General features: G+C 41.1%; 1 protein-coding gene across 1 annotated transcript in view; it reads right to left on the minus strand.

Moving 5' to 3' along the window:
* Nucleotides 1-24,592, minus strand: part of LOC125456426 (dynamin-3) — a 232,545-nt gene that overhangs the window by 41,515 nt on the left and 166,438 nt on the right. Inside the window, exons 19-20 of the mRNA XM_048539519.1 lie at nucleotides 15,980-16,206; nucleotides 11,720-11,947 (exon numbers count right to left, since the gene is read on the minus strand). Of these exons, the coding sequence (XP_048395476.1) occupies nucleotides 11,720-11,947; nucleotides 15,980-16,206 (455 nt within the window). The remainder of the gene's footprint in view (nucleotides 1-11,719; nucleotides 11,948-15,979; nucleotides 16,207-24,592) is intronic.

Consider the following 24,592-nt stretch of genomic DNA (forward strand, 5'->3'; position numbering starts at 1 on the left):
TGACACATATAACAGGTCTATCTCGACATGTGCATGAATACAGTGTCAAGCAACTCCTGACTTTTATAATTCATTCATTTCTGCAGGAATTAATTTGACCACAACATTTTGTTTATTCAAGAGTTCTGGCTGTTATTCCAACTTATTTTTATTAAACTTGATTCATGTCTAATCTTTGTAAAATGTATTTTTATATCTGTTCTCATGAATAGACTCTGTGCTTAGAATAACAAATACAGCATTTGAAATTCAAGGGGTAATAAAATACAACGAATATATATTCCACCTTTAGCACAGACAAGATGAATGTTCAATTAATCCAGGGTTTTTACAGTAATACAAGTAGAGTAGAAAGGGAAAATTATCTATGATTTCCCATCTTTGCTTCCATGACAGGTAACAAGCATCTGTTTCCTGCTCAGCACATTTCTTGATGATTTTGTTGAACTTAAAAACTGGACAGCTAGGGAACTGTAAATGAGACTCATGGTCATTCAGGAAACAATTACAAGACAGACACTACTGACAACCAACCTGACACACTAGAATCTACAGCATCCCAGGAACGGTCTCTGACCAACAGTTCCAGGATTTACTTCTATTATCCCACCTAAAAATGAGTTCCATGTATTAAGCACCATTTGTGTGTAAGATTAACTTTGTATTTCGCCATATAAGATTGTTCTGTAACTTTGACATCACAGTCTAATGTGAAATTGTGCTTTAGATTTACTGTATCTGTATTCTATAGTATCTTAAATGCCTCGAAGGCTTCTTTAAAACAGTCTTTTTGTTTAAGTCTATAAAGCTCAAGTTAAACCAGTCTTTGATGATGATCTAGGCCTCTATAGCAAAAGGCTCCTCTCCAGGCTTTCTGAGGGATGGAATATACAGTTTCTGAATCAGTAACCAGAACTGATTAAGTACTCAACTCAGCTTCTAACCAAGCAGCTCAATGATACTGTTTAAGAAAGATTACGTCTATGGATGCTCTATTCTTTTGTCTACATAGCTCAAGGTTCTATTGGCTCGTCAATTGGTGCTCTGAAATGATTGGGCACAACAGAAGTTATAGTATATAAATTTCACACAGGTATATGTCAGGTAGTTGACGCATATAGAGAAAATTTCAATACTGTTTTTGTACCTATTTACATATTTTCTTGTTCTTGCAACTCTCGGTTTAAAAATCTGATATTGTTTAATCTTCTTTGCTTCACAACTGAACGAAGAGAGGCAATGCCAGACTAATGGGCTAGGGTCAGCACAGCATGTTTGTTTCCAAAGCTAGTTTATCCATAGGACTATGTGAGGCATCCTGTCTCCCAACTGTGCGAAGCTTGCGAAGCCACAAAATTATCAGCATGTATTGCTTCGTAGACTTTATACCTGATGAAATAGCCAGGTCGTTAAATTATTTATGATTATTTCTATATATCTGTCACTTGATATTAAATGCAAAGACCGGTTAAGTCTGTAGGGCTTTGATCTTCCAGCCACATCTTTTGCCTATGAGTAAGATGACTACTTCTCTATAAGCATTGAGCGATCCTTTGCTTCTGACATGTTTTCCCTAAATGTCATAAATTCAGTGAATGGAACAAGATACACATGTGTTTCTGATACCATTGACAAGTTTGCCAAGATATGGTCCTACAGATGCCTTGCCACTTTGAAGCAACTGGTCATTCACTTTTGCCATGTAATGACCGAAGACAATTTAAGAGCTCAGATAAAACAGGTAATATTGTTTCGCACATTAAAATTTGGAATAAGATTTGACTTAATAAAGGGCTCGTCCCCAAATTTCATACCTATCCCCAGGCTTGCACTTAGCAAGTTCACTGCACATCCACCTCTCTGTTAGCTTGAGGGTACAGTGATGCCCCCTCTCCTGGGCCTCAAGTTCTCATTGTTTCCTTCCTAGCTTCATGCTGTCTGCATTCCTCTTCATACAATGTTTCCTGTTTGCATTTCTCAAGCTCTGATTGAGACTCCTACTCCTTGGTTTTCTTTTTAACTGAGACCCTTACTAATTCAACCTACAACTTCTTTCAGTTTAGAACTTGCAGAAATGCCATTTTTATTTCATTTCGTTCACTTTAGAAAGTTCTGAATCATGTTCATCACTGACGCAGCTCAGGATCGCAGGTAAATGCCACCAATCGTGATTAGTGTGTGCTTGCTACGAAGATTGATTTCAGTAGTCACATAAATAGGTCTCATTTTTGTTAGATGCTGGAGCCGACTTACGTGTTGACTTATAAAATATTCACATACACAACAGCATTGCAACAACAGAGTCTTCATCTGATCTGAACAGCGTATCGTGCACCCCACTAACTTTTCAATGGAAAACAGAGAAAATACCTGGAAAGGCATGAATCACAGAATAGCTTTATTTGACAATAAGTGAGCATACAGAGAAATAGGTGTGATTGGACTTACTTAATTAAATCAGTGCACTTGTCTTCACGTAATAAAAAAAATTGTGAACTCTTTCCATATCTCCACATCAGCAGATCACTCAACTTAGCAAACAGTGATTTCTAACTGCCAGCCTATTTGATCATCTTTTGAGCAGAATGAAAGCTTGCTGTCATGACATTAAAAACCTGAATGTTGATGTCTTTTATGTCTCCCTATGTTTGCAACCCAAGAGGAGCGAATACTCCGAGCTACTTAATTAGAACACTGAAGACCAAGGAATGTCACAACATAATGGCAGTAGAGGTACTAACTGCGAGAATATAGTGACAAATTACTTATTGTTTACAACCTCTTGGAAAATAATTTCAGGACCTGATTTACATTTATCTCTTTCCTCCATATTCTATGTTCTAAATAAAAACTTTTAAGAATGCAGTTTGCATGAAAATAACAGTAACAAAATTCAAATATCTGATTGGAAGATTGGTTCAAAAATGTCTCAAAATGTAACAGCTTTGGCTGTCTCCCATATGTGCATCAATTACGCTTGTGCAAAAGTCTAATTTTTGAGACATTGTTCCCCAAAAAAAGGGACTGACTTATAGTTGAGATCAATTATTCCTCAAATATATTTGGCATAATAAAAATGCAATAGGCATTTAAATTGCTGCACATGTCTCTTGTGAGCAGAACTGGGCATTGCAGACTAGCAATCTTATCCAGAGTACTGCATATCTTTAGCTTGACTGTCCTCAACTTTTACTCTCCTATTCTGATTGTACAGTTAAGCATTCTATTTGCCTTGTTGACTACTACCCTTAGCAACTCGGCATATTAAGCATTGAGTTTACAAATATCAAACATCATTACCCTTGATTATTTGATAAAATTCATTTTGTCAACCAGCTTTTTCTCCTACACTTGACTATATTGCATCTCATCCACCCCTGATCAGCCCACATTCTCTCTTTTTGAAGCATTGTGAGATTCTCACTTTGCTTCTGGAGATACAACTGCCCCTCCCTGTTTGGAACTATCTGAAAACTTGGAAAGATATTTTTAAATTTGCACAAAATTATGTGTGGAGACATCTGTGGGAGGTAGAAGAGAAGACAGCATGGTGTTGAAAACGTGTGCTGCCTAATGCTGGCCTGGCTATGAGTAACTGAATGACTACATTTGTACTGGATTATAGATATTTTCTAAAATATCAAATTTTTAACAAAGGATTTATGTCTTTCATTTCTTTTACAGGCTGTATTTTATAACTAGAAGTAACCTGCAAAGATATTGAAATTTTTAAGTTCTTTAATTGCCAAGATGTAACTCCTCTATTTTGGTGTGTAGTTTTGCTTATTATATAAACGTTTTGCAGCCACTAAATAAAAAGGGACCAGGGCATCAATCACCAAAAAGATAGATAATCAGGAAAGACAGGCCAGACTGGAATGTCTATGAAAAACATATGAATTGCACAATGACACAAGTACAGAAAGTACTGTTTTCTACACCAAAAGTGCCATAAAGCTGTGTACGGACTTAAAATGGCTTGAATTTATGTCCATGTATTGTGTGCAAAGTAAAATTGCACTTCCAGAATACAACTGATTGTGAAACCTCAATGTTTAACTTACCCGGCTGATTTGTACCCAACAAAAGCACTACTGAATAAGTCTAGTATTCTATTTCCTTGTTTATATGAAGAGACAAGCAAATTTGAGTTAATAACTTGGCAAGAGCAAAATCCCTAAAACAGCACAAATCTCAACTCAAGCCTGCTTGGGAAAGATACACCCACGTAAAGCAAAAGCAGAAGGGAAGGCATAAATCCTGAAAGCTAAATTTAAAAAATCCAAATTAAACCAAGGCCCTGCTCACCATTGTCTGTTAGAAATTCTAAAATCATGAGTGGTAAATGATCCACAAACAGAGGGTTACTGGATTTAACCCTGAGGTTGAAAAATTCATGATGAAGAAAGTAAATATTGGGTTAATCTTAAAATTCAAATACTTATTTGAAATTATGTGCTATCTTTGTCACAGTTAAACAAACAATAATCAATGATATGCGAACTGAAAATATTGGCGATACGTTCTTAAAGCATTTACTTGAGTTGATTTTGTGAGCATGTGTAATGTATGCACTGACTTTGATGATCTGCTCTCTAATTGAGCAAATGGTTCACTTTATTTCAGTTGCCAAACTATTTCATTCACTTGCTTGGAATGTATGAATCATGGAAACAGTCATATGGTTTTATAAAGGTTTTACTTTGAAGCTTAGTACATTTATTCACGAGGTGAATTTACATTAATAGTATGACAAGATAGATAGGACATGTTATCTAAATAGAAAACAATTTCTTCATTTATTTTCAGATTGCCACCACCTAAGTTGAGAACATTATTCGTTAGCTTTGAGTAAATGGTGATGTACCATCCCCTTGAATCTTAGCAGGCAATGTATTGGTGTTGTCACATGGTTCTGACCGAGGAGCAATAATGGAACATCAAAATATTTCTAAGTCAGATTGGTGAATGACATACAGCAGTTTCTGAGGTCGTGGTGCACCTTCTGCCTTTGGTATCTAGGGATGAAGGCAGTGCACTTGAGCAGAGCTCCCACAGAAGCTTTGTGACTTTCTCCAGCACATTCTGTAGATGGTACATACTGTAGCCACAGTAACTAATGATGGAGGAAGTGGATATGTAGGTTAGTGGTGATTTATCAATCGAGTAGACAGCTTTGTCCTGAATGGTTTCTTCAGTGTTGATGTAGAAAGAGCTTATACATAGGCAAGATGCAGTAGAAATTCTACAGACTGAGAAAAATATAAAAACCAAGAAAGGGATGTAAAGAAAAAGGCAAGAGCTACAAATAGTACTACAAGAATGGAATAAGGAAATTATTGTTCTTTTAGGGGCTAAATTAGCACCCAAAAACTGACAGTCAAAGCAACTGCCTATGTGCCCTGAATCCAAATATGTCCCTGGTTTGGTCCTTGTGGATGAAGGCATTCAATTCTCAAATCACAAGGCAGGTGGTGGCTGGAGCTCTGAAAAATGAACGAAACAGAGAACAAGTCTGCCATTTCTGGACCTTCGTCACAAGTCCCCTCAGATAGGTATCTAAAGACATATTCAGTCACTGGGCAGCGCTGCAAAAACAAAATTTTGAAGAGCTCTGTGGTGAGCTTGAAAGTGAAATTCCAACATCGTCTCAATCACCAGGTTCTCAAATGAGTTCTCAACTAATCGTCTCTAAACGTGATTTCCTGTAGTTTTAAAACATTAAAGAGTGGCATGACCATAGCTCCATGATTCATACTTTCCAACCACGTGAATGAAATGTTTGGGCAACTGAAGTGAAGCTAAGTACTTGGTCCACAAGCCATCAGATTAAGAAAATCAGTGTGGAACCCAACACATATTACATTACACATACACGCTGAGGAACTTGAGCAAATACTAAAAGATTTCAATACTAACATTTTCAGTTTGCAAATATACCACTGTCAGTTGTGTGATTGCAACTGGCTGTGACAAAAAGGTAACACAGAATTTCAAATAAGCATTCTGAATTTAAGTTTAAAGCAATTTTTATCCTTGGAAATACATATTCCAAATTTAATTAAACAAAATAAATCCTAATTGAGTACAGTGCAGAGCGGTGTATCACCAACCTGCACCAGTGACAAAATGAAGCCTGGGCTTCACTGCATCACATAGAAATGAATGAAGTGGATTCTTTATGTATAAGGAGTGGATAATTCAACAAATGATGTGCAGTACAACCCTCTGCCATGATATTTTTGAGGATATTTGTAAGCTTTTATCAATTATTTATTCATTCTGGGACATTGTTGGCAAAGCCACTAAACACTGTACATCCCCGTTATTGAAGCATTTTACTTGTCCTGCTAAAACTGTTTGAATTTAACACTATAAAATTAAAAAATATGAAAATTGAGAGCAAGAGTAGGCTATGATGCTCCTTAATCCTGTTCCATCATTCTAATAAGATCACGGCTGATCCATTTCTGGCCCAGCTTCACTTTCCTGTCTGCCCCCATTGCCCTACATTCCCTTCCAAATCAAAAATCTGCCTGAACTCAGTCTGAATATATCCAATAGCTCAGTGTCTATAGCTCTTTAGGCAAGAGAATGCCAAAGATGAACAACTCTATGTGAGAAGGAATGTCTTCTCATCTCTATCTTAAATGGGAGACCACTTACTTCAAAACTGTGCTCTCAGTAGTTCCGAACTCCTCATACAAGGAAACAGCCTCCCAGTGTCAATCCTGTCAAGTTCTGTGAGGATCTTAGATATTTCAGTGAGATCACAACTCATTCCTTTAAACTTCAAGGAGTTTGACTTGGCCAGCTCAGCCTTTATCATAAGACAAACCCCATGGCTAAAACACTATATTCTGGAAACAAACGCTATGAAAGCGTTTTCCCTCAACTGATTTCACCCAATTTCTTTTACCTAGATTCAGGAGAGAAAACTCATACAATTTATAAACTGATAAAGGGCAGTATGGTGGTGGCTCAGTGGTTGGGACTGCTGCCTCACAGCCCCGGGTTCAACTCAACCCACATTCTCCCTGTGTCTGCGTGGCTTTCCTTTAGGTGCTTCGGTTTCCTCCCACAGTCCACAGTTGTGCAGGTTAGGCCGTAGTGTTCAGGGGTGAGTAGATTAGGTGGATTACAGGGGGTGAGTCTGGGTGGGATGTGCTGAGGTTCAGTGTGGACTTGTAGGGTCAAAGGGCCTGTTGCCACACTGTAGGGATTCTATGATGAGATAAAGCTTCATCCAATATTTTAAAGTATTGCGGAATTGTCATAAAGAATATTTTTGTGGTTTATTTTAAGAACATAAAATTAGGAACCAAGGAGGCTAGACTTCACTTTTCTTTTAGATCTTATACAGTCACTTAATGACCAAATATGAGGTCCAAGACATTTGTGCAGTTTCCAAATAGTAAGTTTCAAGGACAACAGTGTAATAATGGGGCTCGCACACTGGAGCCTAATAACTGTCGGCAACATAACATAGTGAGCTGACGATCATAGAATCACTACAGTGTGGAAACAGGCCATTCGGCCCATCAAGTCCAAGCCGACCTTTCGAACAGCATTCCACCCAGATCTACACTATCCCTGTCATCTGAATTTCCCATGGCTAATGCACATAACCTACACATCCTTGGACATTATGGACAATTTAACATGGCCAATCCACCCAATCTGCACATTTTTGGACTGTGGGAAGAAACCGGAGCACCGGGAGGAAACCCAAGCAGACACAGGCAGCATGTGCAAATTCCACACACAGGCAGTTGTTTGAGGGTCGAACTGAACCTGGGTCCTTGGTGCTGGGAGGCAGCAAAGCTAACCATTAAGCCACCATGTCATCAAAACCAACCACTAAGCCACTGTGCCATCCCATTAATCTTGATATTAACCCATCTGAAATGCTGATCTGAAGTTGGTGCTGCCACTTCTGAACATTAAACTCCAAGCAATGTTGTGCTTTAATTTGAGTGGACGGTACCCTAAAAGGATTTTTCTTCTTCAGTCGTGGGACATGGGAATTTATTGGTTATCCCTATTTTCTCTTGAGAAGGCGGCGATGAACCATGCTCTTAAACCACTGCAGTCCTTATATTGCAGATATCGTCAGGGGAAGAAACTTTCAGTATGTCTATCATGAATGACACTGCAAAAATGGCACTGACCTTTCAAACCAGCTGGATGTGTCACCTGGAGCAGAACCTGAATGTATTAGTGTTCCCGTGTACCTCCTGTCCTTGTTCTCCTAGATAGTAGGCAGTTACATGTTTGGAAGGTATTAAGTAAGAAGCCTTGGCAAGTTGCTGCAGTGCACCTCAAGAATGGTACATACTGCTCACATCAAGTGCCAGTGGAGTTTATGGCTGGGAAAGGGATGCCAATCAAACTGTCTGCTTTATATGTGACTGAGTACTGTGCAATCATGAGCAAACATCCCGATTTCTGACTTTATGATAGTCATTTAGGAAGCAGCTGAAAACTGTTGGCCTAAAACACTATCCTGAGGAACTGCTTTAACAATATCTGGTAAAATTGGCCTCCAGCAAGGTTAAACATCTTCCTTTGCATTAAGTATGGTGTAAGCCAGCCAAGAGCTTTTTTCCTTTCACTTCCATTTGTTTCAATTTTCTGATGACTCCTTGAAGACACGCTTGGTCAAATGCGGCTTTGATGTTAAGAACACTCACTCATATCTCACATTTGGACGTCAGCTCTTTTGACCATGTTTGGATTAAGGCTGTAAAGAGGAACTCCTAGTTCTGAGGAAGGGTTGCTGGACCAGAAATGTTAATTCTGATTTCTCTCCACAGATGCTGCCAAGTCTACTTAGCTTTTCTAGCAATTTCTGTTTTTGCTTCTAATTTTCCGCATCTGCAGTGTTTCTGGTTTTTGTTTAGTATTTAGTTCACTGCCACATCTCTTCCAGGCACACCCATCCTGAAAAAGTTCTGCTCCTCTCTCCAACAAGATTTCCATTCCAATCTTTTTCTCTTGTCCACGGTCATTTATTTCACTGTCACTCCTAGTGCTTGACCAGCCGTTTGCTAAAACCCATTTCCAGAGCCACATCACATTCTACGCTGACTGCTTCTGTAAACTCTACACTTTGCCATTCACCAACAGTCCCACATTTCTCTGCGTTCCTCTACCAATGACCAACTCAATGTGTTCTTTTCTGACAAAAAAAGTGTGAAAGAAAGCACCGGAAATATACATTCCAATCAAACGTTATCAATTCAATTATAACATAATATGTACAAAATTTCCCTTGTGTACTCCCTTCAAGCGTTTACCTACTGTCGTGTTCTAAATCATTGGCTCCCCACCTGGCTGCAATATGGATGCTGGAAGGCTGTGGACCTTCAGGTGATACTACAGACTGCCTTGGTGCTTTGGACATGGTGGGCTAAATTTCCGACGGCACTCTCTCAGGAATCTGGGACAACTGGCTGACAAAACCATTTGGGCATGGAAAGAGTGGGAGTGAGAATGGAAATGCTGTCATCTTGAAAGAGAACAGCAGGCCTGTGGTTTTCTTTTTGGAGCTCTCCCAAGTTGAGTATTCAGCAATCTTACTCGCCTTTCTGATAACAGCTTGACAGACTGCTGTAACACTCCTGAACGACGGTATCGAGGGCCTTGGTCGGGGGAACAATCTGATCTTCCATCGCAACACAAAAATCCTTTTGTGTCATACTGGGAACTGTGCAAGTAGCCATTAGATTTTGTATCATCCACAGATGCTTTAGGTGGAAAAGGAAGGGCCAGGTGGTGACAGTGTCTCATTCCACGTTGGAGCTGGACTTCTCTGTGGTCCGTGACTTTTCGTGCTGTCTTTCCAGTCTACCAGTGTCTGTTTGGGTAGATCCGTCAGCCTTCCTCTGGTAGCCTAGCCCATCAAAGGCTTCACCTGACTGCTCTTCAGCACATTTCATATGTAATCTAATCCTCCAGTGAACTGGCAATCATTCGCCACGTTTTGGTTTCTCCACATTGGAACTCAGTTACTCACTACAAGCGGAGTGCTAGCTGCCAACCTACATGCAGTGTCTGTCTCTGAACTAGTGACTGAGAGGTTAAGATTAACTTGACATTTTTTTTTCTTCACAGACTTGCTTATATTTCTCCTTCCACTGGAACAGATCCAGTTCTTGGGTTTCTGAAATTATAGTAGAGTAAGCGACGAGTTGAAATGACGGGATGGGAGAAAGTAAGAAGAGTACGCATACATCATTGTGGGAAGAACAAGAAGTTGGAAAAGAGATGGAGTATTTGATAAGTAGACACCTTCATCACCAATTTTTTAGGCCCCTCCTCTGGCTATGGCCTCAACAACAGCCCTTTTCATGATGACACACACATCTCCTGCACAGGGATATTTGGAAACACCTTCCAATCCTGTGCTCTTTATCATCTCGAAAATAAGGGCTACACCACCTAGCCCAAGTTCCCTTTCAAGATACACAACATTCTAACTTTAAAATAGTTACTCAAGTTCTTCTCCTCCCTTTGTCACTGTTCCAAACTCGCTACTTAATATCACAGGGTTACAACCATCACATGGACGACAGCAGTTCATAGAGGCAGCTCACTATTACCTTCTCAAAGACAATTAGAGATGCTCAATTAATATAGGTCTCCCAGTGCCATCCACATTCCCTACAAAATAAACACATGCGCTTCTCTTCTTCTGGTTCTTCTCTGCTGCTTCCTGTAATTGGCCACTTTCTCCTACAAGCAAGAGGGAAGTGTGTCACTGAGTGTCCCACAATATATTTGGATGACACAGCAGTCTTGCTTGAACAGCCATCAGTGGGTGTAAGTGGTACATTGTGGGTCAAGGCTTGCAAAATTACAGTGTCACAGGGCATTTTAAAGTGCATCAACTGAAACCTTGATACAGATTGTTGTTAGCGCAGCTAGCTAAGAATGAGGCTAGTGGCATGGTTGGAAGGATACATCATTGAAGACTGAAGTCACCCATTCATGTCCAATCATTAAACCTTTCCCTCTACAACACCACATCAATGTTTTAAAGCTACACGCCTGCAATTAACATCCACTGCTACACCTTCCACAGTGTTTGGAGGATTTCCTGGGTCCCTCTCTTTACAGGCTAACACTCCTTCCCTCCGTGTTGTGAACTAGGACAGTCAGTGCATTGACAGACACCCTTGATCTATGGTGTCTCACATGTTTATCTGTGGCTGAAGTATCAATTCACATTTTAAAGATCCCTCACCACTCTTCACAGCCAAAATGCACTTCTCCTTTAGGAGGTGAAGGCTGTTTTTAAGCCGCACTAGCCATTTATCATGTTGTATGTAGCCAAGAAACAGTCACACATATAATTTTCAAAACAGTAAGGAATACAAATCACACACATTGCTGACATCGCAAGGAAGAAGTGCATGTTAGTCCCCACACTCTACCCCCAACCACTACCTAAAGCTTCAGGAATATATGAAATAATCTTTGTACTTTTCTAACTTACATCAAGCAACTGCAAGGGTACAGGGGCATAGCATACCACTTTACTTCTGATTTGATTTTCTGGGTCTCCTGCCATTAATTAAATAAGCTGAAACAATGTTACATTATGGACCAAGCACTGAATCAGAGCACTGCACTCGACTGCAGAGTTGATTTAAGGCAAAGAAAAACAAGTACATAAGTGTTAATCAAGATGTTGGAGAGCAAAGTTACTACTCACCTTGGGATGTTGGGAACGCGTGTGGGCCTTGAAGGGATCTGCGGGGGACATCCAACTAAGTCAGCGTTGCTGGAAATACACAGGGTGGGGCGGGCCCCTGGGCGGGACGGAATGGGAGGTGCTCCTATAGGTGGAGTGGATGAGGTAGGGCCTCGTCCAAATGATCTGCTTGGTAGATGACCAGCTATGGGCTGCCAGTGTTGAGGTGCAGGACAGGAAGATGGTGCTCTGCAATATATAGGTTTATTTAGAGTTATTCCTCAATCACGTCAAATGCAACCGCCATATAAATGCAAATAACCCTTGTTTCTTTATACTTCATTGCATTACATTCAAAATGGTAGCAAATCAGGACAGATTAGGAAGGCAGGCAGGTAAGCATTTATTTTTGGGATTCCACATGAGTCCAAGCTGACAGAACAAATGCCTTTACTCTGAAGGTTGCAACAGTACTAAATCAAGAACTATTCTTTTATATCCATTATGCAAAAGTAAACCAGCAGTCTCATTCAAAAGCCACCATAAGGACAAAAAGGAAAAGCGATACAAGTGAAATTCTCTCCTTGAGCATAAAGATGGTGCCAGGGTATAGGGACAACAAAGTCTGTCCCTCTGGTGGTCTAGTTTTTAGCTCATTATAAAATGATTGATAATGGACATTGGGCTGGAAAAAAGATTGTACAAATAATTTGAGGATAACAAAACAAAACATCAGTCATATTTTAAATACTATTGGTTTAAAAGTCGTCTTCAAGAGTATCTTAGAGCCTCTAAATATGTCATCAAATACATACATCAACAGAATATTGCTTTTTTAAAATCAAGATGGAAACTAAGTTTAAAAAAACAAATGATTTAAATGATCTAAATTTTGTTGTAAAATGCTTCCTTTGTGTAGCATTTCATTACACATTGTAGCCTTTTTATTTAGTTTTTTTAAAGAAAAAACTGTACAAAGTGCTTGCAGAGAAAAACAGATGGTTACTAAAATATTTAGAGATTATTTAAGGTCAAAGAAGCAGTTTGGATAGTATAACAGTTGCAAAATTCCACTTAGGGAGGGAAGTATCATGGTATTGAGCCAGAATTTCCACAGAGAGAGAATGAACATGAATGATTTAGGTTCAGAATATTTATATTTGAATAATCTCAGCTAAACAGCCAGAAGAAACAAAACGTTTGTTCCGATAAAAGTTTCAGGGTACCTTCCAAAAGAACATTGACATGTTAGCAGGATGGAGAGTAACAAGCTGAAGTCCAAATCTAGTACATCGAAGTTGAAAAGAATGATTTATGGAACTAAAACTGTTTTAACAAAAAACGTTGTCAAATTAACTCAAATTGACACACATAGTTTGAGGGGTGATGTTATCCATGTATTTTTAAATTGTGGTTACTTGACATGTAATCTGAGCATAGAACTGGAATGTGAATGTACAAATTAAGCCATAGGGAATGTAGGTGATTTGAAGGCCCCCTCTTCACAAACAGCAGTGAGCACTTAGATTTGATTCCCTTGAAAACAATTGTATCATCTGACAGTTTTTAAAAAGCACTATATGTATAAACCATGAGGGTAGGATCAAAGCTTATAGAAACAATATCTCCTTTTTCTTTAGTTCCCTGCCAAAAGTTGACCATTTGCTGAACCGTGAACCTGAATCTACCTTAAACATGCAACTGCTCTTTGCGCACTGGCTGGCTTGTCACGAGCATGACCTCCACCTCTGCTGAAAGTGCCTTTGTGTGCAATCTTTGGGAGCCATTACACAAATCACTTATAACATGACATCAGAGTAGAGCTGCTGAAAGTGTATCAGAGATAATAGGAACTGCAGATCTGTCTCCTCTCCACCTATCTTCTCCTCTATCCATCCTTGATCCACCTCCCCCTCTCTCCCTATTCGTTTCAGAATACCCTTCCCCTCCCCCACGTCTGATGAAGGGTCTAGGCCCGAAACGTCAGCTTTTCTGCTCTTAAGATGCTGCTTGGCCTGCTGTGTTCATCCACCTCCACACCTTGTTATCTGCTGCAAGTGTGTAGGCTTTCCAAATGGTAAGACAGCCAGCTAGTGACACAAGCGGCAAGGAATAAGAAAATAAGTCTGCTACCTTAAATCACAGGGCAATTCAAAATGGCAGTGCATTTTCCACTCCCTGCTACTGTGGAACTAGGGAAGAGATAGAATTAAGTTCTGAAAACTGAACAATTATGAGGAGTAACACTGCTATCAATGCTGTTGGACAGACGTGCTAAAGGCTAATCACTCCAGGGAGCAGAAAGGCCGGGCTGAGGAGACTTAGAAGGCTTTGAGTTCACATTTTGAACTGCATATTACTGTCACTTATGAATGGCAGGTGCTCAATATCAGAGCTTATGGGGGAAGAGGGAGATCAGACTGAGGCATTTAATTGAACTATGAGAGTTAGGGCACTATAAGATGATCTCAACAGAAATAGAAGTAAGAACTCCTGCTGTAAAAGCATACCGACTGAGAAAACTATCAACATATGCAGAAATTCTAAGGCAATCAATTGCCCATTAAAGCATTTTAATGGGAGGACAAATGAGTCTTTGCAATATACCAAAAGACGTTCCAGGCTGAATAAGAACAAATATTGTAAAAAGAGATATGTGCCAAAAAGCCAGCAGAAAGACGAAGGGCAGAATGTAAATACTGTGGAGCACATCACAAAAATAAGGAAAGCATGTCCAAAATGGAGAAGGCACTGCTTTATCTGCAACAAGCTAAATCATTCCACATGCAACATTGATCAGTGAGACAGTAAAACGCCTGATGAGTGACAATGGCTTTCAGTTCATGAGTGAAGAATTCAACTGCTTCAAAAAGCATTGGGGGAGTCAACATCATATACTGTCTCCACCCTATCCCAGTCAAATGAAATTGCTGAAGCAGCAGTGAAAATTGTCAAAGCGATGATAAACGAGTCAAACAAATTCAGCACAGACTAGTACAAGGCATTCCTTGAGTGGAGAAACAGATCTACCAAAAGCACAGAAAGCAGTCAGTCCAAAGACTAATATCGTGTTGTGCCGAACATCCTCTTTGAGATTTCCTTTCATAATGGACACTAATGAACCTGTTGGATTTTTACAACAGTTGATAATGGTTTCACAGTCACCGTTTCTGAGACGAGCTTTACAATTCTAGATTTTAATCATTGCATTTAAATTCCACCAACCCTTGACCCCAAAGCATTAATCTGGGTCTCTGGATTTCTGATCCTTTGACATCACCACAACATCATAAAACAGGTATCTGATCTAACTGGACCACCATGCTCTAATAATGTGTAGAAAACAATAATTACTGGACTTCTATGATCAAAGAAATATCATTGTAAGAAGGGCGATAGATAGTGGATAAGCATGTAAAATTATAAAGTACATTGAAGACCTCATTAACTTATCTTAAGTTGGAAAAACAAATTTTTGAGAAATATTTCTGAAGCAGTTCAGTGAAGTTTGGATTAATGTATTGGCAAGAATCAGAAATCTGTGTTTTATTAAAATGGAAGAGTTATCTTTGCACTATTTCTCATTAGAAATTATAGTTATGGTCTTATCAAATTGTTAATGACTCTGACTGAGAGCAAAGGCTGCACAGTTGGAATACACATAGTTATGAGCCATAGATACGTTAATGGGATACTACTGAGTTACTTCCATACAGGGGGAGAAACACTACTATTGTCAATCCATGGTTGGAAGGACAGTGGCCTCTGATTCGTGGGAAACTGGGGATAGGCTTAGATCCACCAGAAGCTCGACAAACTGAATGACTTTCACCTACACCTAAACCTGAAAGGTAGCCACTCTGTTGCAGAAAGGGGTGCATGGTACATTTCAAATAAGTTTTGTGCAGGAGGACAGGAAGCTAAACAGGACTTCAAAAAGTGAGATAAAAAGACCAGCTGGTTGCAAGACGATGGTGGAGATTACCCAAATAACAATCCTGTAGCATAAGAAATAAAAGCCCAAATTCAGGTTCAGGACACAAATCTAAGAACAGTGGGACTTCAGAGGTAGAGGCAGAGGCACAGTTATAGGGGGTGAGTAAAACTATCCTAGGTCTATGCATGGTAATTTGGAACCATAAATATACCCATTCTTGATCGGTGAAACAAACGTTATTAAAATATAAATACATTAATGTGATTTCCTCGAGAATGAAAGTTAAGATTATATGATTAATTAGTGTGAAGGTGCCACTTAATCTATCAATTCTGGATTCATACCTGCACCCTGAATGTAGCCAGGAATCATCAACAGGAGGGGGTAAAGGAACAGTTATTGTGTTAGTGTCGATGTCGCCGATAATATTCAGTGCTTCACAGATGGCGTTGTATGTGCGTAGAGTTTCATCACGCCGTTGAGCCTGTTCAGGTGATTCCTCCATCAAGGTGTTTTGGTCCTCTGAGGAGTAGAGTTTTGCTAACAGCTCTGCATTGATAAAGTCCTTTGTCTATGGAACAGATTTAAAACCATGACATGAACATCTTGCTAATTTCACGTTAAACTCTACCTGCATCATGTAAAAGTTCCCCTCAAATTCAGAAAGTAACAGATAAGTTCAATTAAAGTATGTGAATCTGTACTTAATATCACGATTTTGCTGTTTCATTTAGACTGCTGTTGGAAATGAATCAGTACAGATATTCAATAGATTACGACACTAGACCTTTTGTTGTACAAGTCATATTGCCATCAGTGCATTTTGTTTTAATACTCTCATTAATACATAAAAGAGAAAAATTACTTTCAACTCAGCTACTTTCTGTAAGCAACTTCTGCCAATTCTCAGACAGTCAATTCGATTAAGGTAACAAATACGTTTGTGGCATAAGCTCATCAGCTGTTGCTCAATATGAAATGAAATTGACACAAACATTAAGTACCATTGCTGAGATATTCCCACCTATCCTCAACAACAGTGTGAAATAACCTGAGGCAGTCAACAGCGTAGACATCAGCTTTTAATTTTCATGTTGGTTTTAAGTGTCACGCTACGGCCATCAGGAAGGCCGTGTGGATAATGTTGATCTTGAACCTCTGGCAATCATAGAGAATTGGCCAACTAGCTGAAAGCAGAGAGTGGGAATAAAGGGGTCTTTTTCAGGATGGCAGCCAGTGGCTAGTGGTGTTTTGCAGGGGTCAGTGTTGGAAGCATAACTATTCACATTATACATTAAGATTCTAGATGAAGGAACTGAGGTCATTGTTGCTAAGTTTGCAAATGACACAAAAATAGTTGGAAGTGCTGATATGCTGTGGAAACAGGGAGGCTGAAGAAGATTTGGACAGGCTAGGAAAGTGGACAAAGAAGTGGTAGATGGAATGCAATGTAGGCAAGTGAGAGGTTATACACTTTGGTTAAGAAAAATAGAGGTGTGGACTATTTTCTAAATGTCGGCAGGTTTCGGAAATCTGAAGCACAAAAGGACTTAACGGGCCCTTGTTCAGGATTCTCTTAAAGTCAACATGCAGGTTCAATTGGCAGTTTGGAAGGCGAATATAACACTAGCATCCATTTCAACAGGGCTGGAACACAACAGCAGAGATGTACTGCGTAAGGGTACTGCATAAGGCTCTGGTCAGACCACATTTGGAATATTGTGAGCGGTTTTGGGCCCTGTATCTAAGGAAGGATGTGTGGACATTGGAGGAGGTTTACAGAAATGACCTCAGGGCTTGTGTTCTGAGGAGAGGTTGAGGACTCTGGTGGGATAAGAGGGATCAGATTGAAACTTTTAGAATACTGAGAGGCCAGGATTGAGCAGACATGAAGGGGATGTTTCCAATAGCAGGTGAGACTAAGACCTATGGACATAGCCTCAGAGTGAAGGAGGCAATGCTTCAGAACTGAGACAAGGAGGAAGTTCTTCAACCACAAGGTGGCTTATCTGTGAAACACACTGGCACAGAAGGCTGTGGAGGCTAAGTCATTGAGTCCATTTAGGACAGAGGTAGATAGATTCTTGATGAGTAAGGGGATCAAAGGTCATGGGAAGAAGGCAGGAAAATGGGGTTGAGGAATGTATCAGCTATGATCGAATGGTGGAACAGACTTTATGGGGAAACAATGGGCTAGTGGTATAATCACTGGACTGTTAATCCAGACATGCAGATAATGTTATGGGAATTGGGTTCAAATCCTGCCAGGGCAGATGGTGGAATTTGAATTCAACAAATATCTGGAATTAGAATCTAATGATGAACATGAATCCACTGTCGATTGTTGGTCAAAAAAAAACCCTTCTGGTTCACTAATGTCCTTTTAGGGATGGAAACTGCCATCTTTACCTGGTCTGGCCTGCATGTGACTCCAGACCCACAGCAACGTGCTTAACTCTTAACTGTCCTCTGGGCAATTAGGGATGGGCAATAAACGCTGCCTTGCCAGTGACAGCCTCATCCCGTGAATGAATGAAGAAAAAAAAAGGCCAAATTCTGTTCCTTCTATCTTACGATCTTATGGTGGGTGTTATTGTAATAAATGATTCAGCTCAAACCTGCAACATACAACACTGACATTTTTAAATACAATCCTGTGTTAACTCAATTATGTTATTTTGGTACTTAGAGAGACCGCTTTAAACTTTATTCTTGAATTGAAGCACACTTTTAAGTGCTGTCAACAATTTACAAGAGAGGAGGAAAACAACAAACTCCCATTCCTGGATGTGGCGGTGGAAAGAAAAGAGAATGGTCACTCACTACTAAAAAGTACAGGAAATCAACACATACTGACCGGTTCTTAAGCTATCACAGCACCCACCCCGACTCACACAAGAGGAGCTGAGTTAGGACCCTGTTCAAATGGATAGCGACACATTGCAGCACACTCAATCTTCAGAAGGAAGAAGAACACCTCTACAAAGTATTTACCAGGAAGGGATACCCCACAGCTTCTTCCACAGATGCCTATGCAACAGACAACACAACTAGAACATACCAAAACCCGAAACAAGAGCCCTCATACCATATATAAAAAACACCTCAGAGCTGACAGCCAGACGACTCAGAGTGCTAGGAATCATGACAGCACACAAACCAGCAGCCAAACTAACACAGTAACTGACCAGGGTTAAAGACCCAATAGATGCCACAGACAGAACAAATATGGTCTACAGGATACCATGCAGAGACTGCACAAAACACGCTGTGGGACAAACAGGCAGACAACTGGCAACCCGCATCCACAAACTCCAGCTAGCAACTAAACAACATGACCCAGTTGTCCTTGGTTGCAATACACACAGATGAGAAAAAACAGACTTTCAACTGGGACAACACCACTATCATAGGACAAGCCAAACGGAGGACAGCCAGGGAATTCTCGGAGGCTTGGCATTCACTCTGTGGACTCCATCAACACACACGTAGAATTAGACCTGATATACCAACCATGAAGATGCACAACCGGAACCGGCATCTACCGGTAGCATAAAAGCCAGACCATATAAATTCGAACTGGCACAAGGCAACAGCACTTCACAGGAGGCTCCATGGCACTGAGGATGTCGTCTAGTAAGAGGACGAAATGTCTGCTATCAAACCTCCCAGCTCGGTGAACACACCAACATCTACAACTGTCAACAATATTAATTTTACTTTTGGATGTTACAAATATTTGATACATTGTGGAACCCAAACAATCTTGCATTAATTATTTGTTTATGGCATGTGGGCAATACAGACAATGGTTTCATTTAATGCTCATCCTGAATTGCTCGAGAAGTGCTCCTGAGCCATTTACTTGGATCATTGCAGTCTCCATGTTTACTTCCACAATGGCGATAGGGAAACAATTCCAGGATTTTGACCCAGAGACAACAGAGTGAATTTAATGCCCCACTACTCGTGGCTTTGAAGACCAACATGAAGACTGGATAGGCTTGGAGCTTTTTCTTTCGAACAGCCACGGCTCAGGAGAAATATAATTGAGGCATATTGAGTTACGAGTGAATTGCAAGGCATTATTTCCATTAGAAGCTCAATAATGAGAAGCCATAGATGTAAAATAATTAGTAAAAGGATTTGAGGGCTGTTGAGGTATAATGTTGAGAGTCCAAAGGTCACTCCTGGAAAGAATGATAGAGATAAAAATTCTCAGCATGGTTAAAAAAATACTTGGATGGCACTTGAGGTGCCATAATTTACAGACCTATGGGCCAATCACTGGCATGTTAGATAGGCTGGGTAATTTTTTTCACAAATGATCCCCTCTGGGCCATATATCTTTGTTTCTGATATTAGAAAAATCTTGACTACATGTTTTTGCAATTAGGGCAATTTCATTCATAGCTAAAGGATGAAAATCAACTCTGCACACAAACGCAAGCCTTTCAGCAGTCATTGCAGCACTACCGTGCTTCAAGAACTTCAGAGTAACTTTTCAGTGTTTTCTTTGCCCTCTGCTGGTGTGCAGATCATTTGAGAGTTGAGAGAACAGGACCTGTCTGGGAAGATGCTTTTAAGCCTTCTAGGCAGCATCCAATCCACTATCACTGATTTTGCAGGAGCTTTATCAGATTGTGTAATGAAGAAGGATGTGAGCATTTGTTTGACAGTCTTCTCTTTGAATCTGGAGAATGCAGCAAAGGCACAACTGATCAGTCTTGAGTCATTGCTGCACAGCCCAAGACTCTCGGCAGTTCAGGAGTACAGCAGTGACAACTGCTCCGCCCACTAGGACTGGTGGATGACTTGACATGCAGTGCTGCTTCCTGTCAAGCACTCACTGCTGGAGTTTGAACTGATGCAATTCATGCTGTGTTGGACCTCCTTGTCAAGGGTGGGTTGCCAAGGAATGGTACCTGCTCAACATCTTCCAAAATCATTCCTTCGACATATGTGGGAGGCATAATATTTGACTGACAAGATACGGGTCAATATGAATTTTGCTTTGCCAACATTCAAGGACAGTCAAGTCTCTTCTATACAGAATCGCACAGGTCAAGAATGACTTGCAAATCTGCTGCAGATGACACTGCAGTCATCCACATACTGTTCAGCATTTACTTGTAGGGTGGTCAGTTTTTTTTTGACACAGAGACGAATGAGATAAATGAGGCAAATGAGTTTTCCACCTAGGCAATATTTAATACTCAAACGAGAGGGCAATTCATCTTTGATGAGTGAATATCCATCACCGGGTTGATTGTAAATAGTATCATATAGCCTTCTTTGATACCAATCCTCAAGCATTCACAGTACTATGCTTTCGTTTTTAAGATTTTGAAGGTATCCATTCAAGGTGGTCGCAGTCATATCATCCCGAAACAGTTGCAGGTTTGTGATAACTTCCTCGGACGTGTAAATTCGTGAGAACAATCCACAAAGGCTCATGATTTATTGCGCCAAACGGTCAAGTTAGTAAATGCAATGAAGAGATCCTAATGTTGTTCTCAGCATTTTTCCTGGATTTGCCTGGCAACAATGTTAGACGTACCTCAGAAAAGTCTAAAGCTACTCTCTGGCTCTAGCAAGATTTCCACAGGCCCCAGGAGGGTTGTGATTCAGGAGAATGTGTCTCAGGAGTTTCCTTGCTTTGGACAAGAGGTGAACACTGTTAACAGTCTCCGTCAGAATTATTTCTTGAAGGTAGTCTGAACTGTCACATTCCTGAAGTTGGATGGGAATTATTTTTGTTCCTAAATCTGCAGGATACAGGCATGGAGCCATGAAGTGATTTGAGCTGCTTGCTGGTTTCCTTTCCTCCTAATACTGGGTTATCATGCTGAATTAGTCTTTTCAGAGAGTAACTGAGCTCTGCTGACCAATGTGACCCTAACAAGTGTCTCATTTATCCTGGGTAGGAGCAGGAGTAATTGGTGTGAATGCTTTAGTGCTAGGAAGGAACAGAATGCAGCCAGATTTTGCTTTCTGGTGGGAAACAGGTCAGAGTTACTTCCTGAACATGTGCCACACAGAGAAGGAAACATTCAGATTTTCCTTGGGACAACCAATTAATAAACCTGAATACAATTGTGACACAGTAGATGGACAGTCAATGGGCAAAACAAGATTCGCTCTTGTTGGAGACAGTCATTACCTGGCACTGGTGTTAATGTTACTTGCTATTTATCAGCCCAAACCTTGATGCTGCTCAGACCAATTTTGTTTTGTACACAAACTGCTTCAGTATCTGAGGAGTCACAAATTGGGCTGAACAGCGAGATATTACAAGACATCATGGCTAAGATCACTTCAGGTCTCATTAGCTATAAAAAAGTACAGTTCTATTTCAAACCAGAGTCATTTACAAACAAATTTCTTGGCTTGCTTCCTGTATTCTAATAATGTTAATATAAACCAGAGTGTGAATGCAGTGCTTAGTGCCACTACCCAAATCTATGAAGTTTCTATTCTGAACAAGTTAAGAGGCATAAACAAAATAACCCAGATAATAAAGTGTGGGAGAGATAATGGGAACTGCAGATGCTGGAGATTCCAAGATAATAAAATGTGAGGCTGGATGAACACAGCAGGCCAAGCAGCATCTCAGGAGCACAAAAGCTGACGTTTCGGGCCTAGACCCTTCATCAGAGAGGGGGATGGGGAGAGGGAACTGGAATAAATAGGGAGAGAGGGGGAGGCGGACCGAAGGTGGAGCGAAAAGAAGATAGGTGGAGAGGAGAGTATAGATGGGGAGGTAGGGAGGGGATCAGACAGTCCACGGAAGATGGACAGGTCAAGGAGGTGGGATGAGGCTAGTAGGTAGGAAATGGAGGTGCGGCTTGAGGTGGGAGGAAGGGATGGGTGAGAGGAAGAACAGGTTCAGGAGGCAGAGACACGCTGGGCTGGTTTTGGGATGCAGTGGGGGGAGGGGATGAGCTGGGCTGGTTTTGGGATGCGGTGGGGGAAGGGGAGATTTTGAAGCTGGCGAAGTCCACGTTGATACCATTGGGCTGCAGGGTTCCCAAGCGGAATATGAGTTGCTGTTTCTGCAACCTTCGGGTGGCATCATTGTGGTACTGCAGGAGGCCCATGATGGACATGTCATCTAAAGAATGGGAGGGGGAGTTAAAATGGTTCGCGACTGGGAGGTGCAGTTGTTTGTTGCGAACCGAGTGGAGGTGTTCTGCAAAGCAGTCCCCAAGCCTCCGCTTAGTTTCCCCAATGTAGAGGAAGCCACACCGGGTACAATGGATACAGTATACCACATTGGCAGATGTGCAGGTGAACCTCTGCTTAATATGGAAAGTCATCTTGGGGCCTGGAATGGGGGTGAGGGAGGGGGTGTGGGGGCAAGTGTAGCACTTCCTGCAGTTGCAGGGGAAGGTGCCAGGTGTGGTGGGGTTGGAGGGCAGTGTGGAGCGAACAAGGGAGTCACGGAGAGTCACAAGAGAGTGGTCTCTTCGGAAGGCAGACAAGGGTGGGGATGGAAAAATGTCTTGGGTGGTGGGGTCGGATTGTAGATGGCGGAAGTGTCGGAGGATGATGCGTTGTATCCGGAGGTTGGTAGGGCGGTGTGTGAGAACGAGGGGGATTCTCTTTGGGTGGTTGTGGCGGGTCGGGATGTGAGGGACGTGTTGCGGGAAATACGGGAGACGCGGTCAAGGGCGTTCTCGATCACTGTGGGGGGTAAGTTGCGGTCCTTAAAGAACTTGGACATCTGGGATGTGCGGGAGTGGAATGTCTTAACGTGGGAGCAGATGCGGCGGAGGCGGAGGAATTGGGAATAGGGGATGGAATTTTTGCAGGAGGGTGGGTGGGAGGAGGTGTATTCTAGGTAGCTGTGGGAGTCGGTGGGCTTGAAATGGACATCAATTACAAGCTGGTTGCCTGAGATGGAGACTGAGAGGTCCAGGAAGGTGAGGGATGTGCTGGAGATGGCCCAGGTGAACTGAAGGTTGGGGTGGAAGGTGTTGGTGAAGTGGATGAACTGTTCGAGCTCCTCTGGGGAGCAAGAGGCGGCGCCGATACAGTCATCAAAATAACCCATGTTTAATTACTTAGGACTAACTTAAACATTTAATATTCTTTCATCTTTTTTCCTACAGCGATTAAATTTTTAAAAATCATTTCCATTGATCCAAGAATCTGATGTTTGACTCTGCTCACTTTAATATTTAAATTGAGAGTACCATTAGAAAATAAGAATCTATGAAATATAAAGGCATTAACCTCAAAGTCTCATGTTTAAATTGCTACAACAAAATGGATTGGACTGAAGATAACCTCAATCTTTCTGCTTTTGGCAAAATCCAACTGCCATCAATGATAAACCTAGGAATTAAACTGATACTCCTCTCTGTTGATATGTCAGTGAAATTTAGTCAGTTCTTCCCAGAATAATTTGCCCATCAGTGACGGGCATTTTAGGCAGAGACCCACATGAGTGTGTTTTGCTACAGGCAGACTAGTAGCCCCAGAGACACAGAAACAAAGAAACCTACAACACAGGAACAGGCCCTTTGGCCCTCCAAGCCTGCGCCGATCAAGATCCTCTGTCTAACCTGTCATCTATTCTCTAACGGTCTGTGTCCATTTGCTCCCTGCCCATCAATGTACCTGTCCAAATATATCTTAAAAGACGCTAATGTGTCTGCATCTACCACCTCCACTGGCAACGCGTTCCAGGCACCCACCATCCTCTGTGTAAAGAACTTTCCACAGGGACAGTGAACAACTGAGAGGGGGTGGGAGAGTGGGGCTAAGGGCACTATTTGGGGTGGCCTCCACTGAGCACAGGGCATGCCAGGTCAGGGTGAATCCAACTTCCAAGGATGTTGCAATCTCCATCGCTACTGAAGTACCAGCAGTAGGTAACTCCCTATGTGGCCATTAATAGTCAAAGTGCATGACACTACTGCCATCTCATTCAATTTTATAGCCTTAGGGAG

This window comes from Stegostoma tigrinum, chromosome 8 (assembly GCF_030684315.1).
Source record: "Stegostoma tigrinum isolate sSteTig4 chromosome 8, sSteTig4.hap1, whole genome shotgun sequence".
Lineage (NCBI taxonomy): Eukaryota > Metazoa > Chordata > Chondrichthyes > Orectolobiformes > Stegostomatidae > Stegostoma > Stegostoma tigrinum.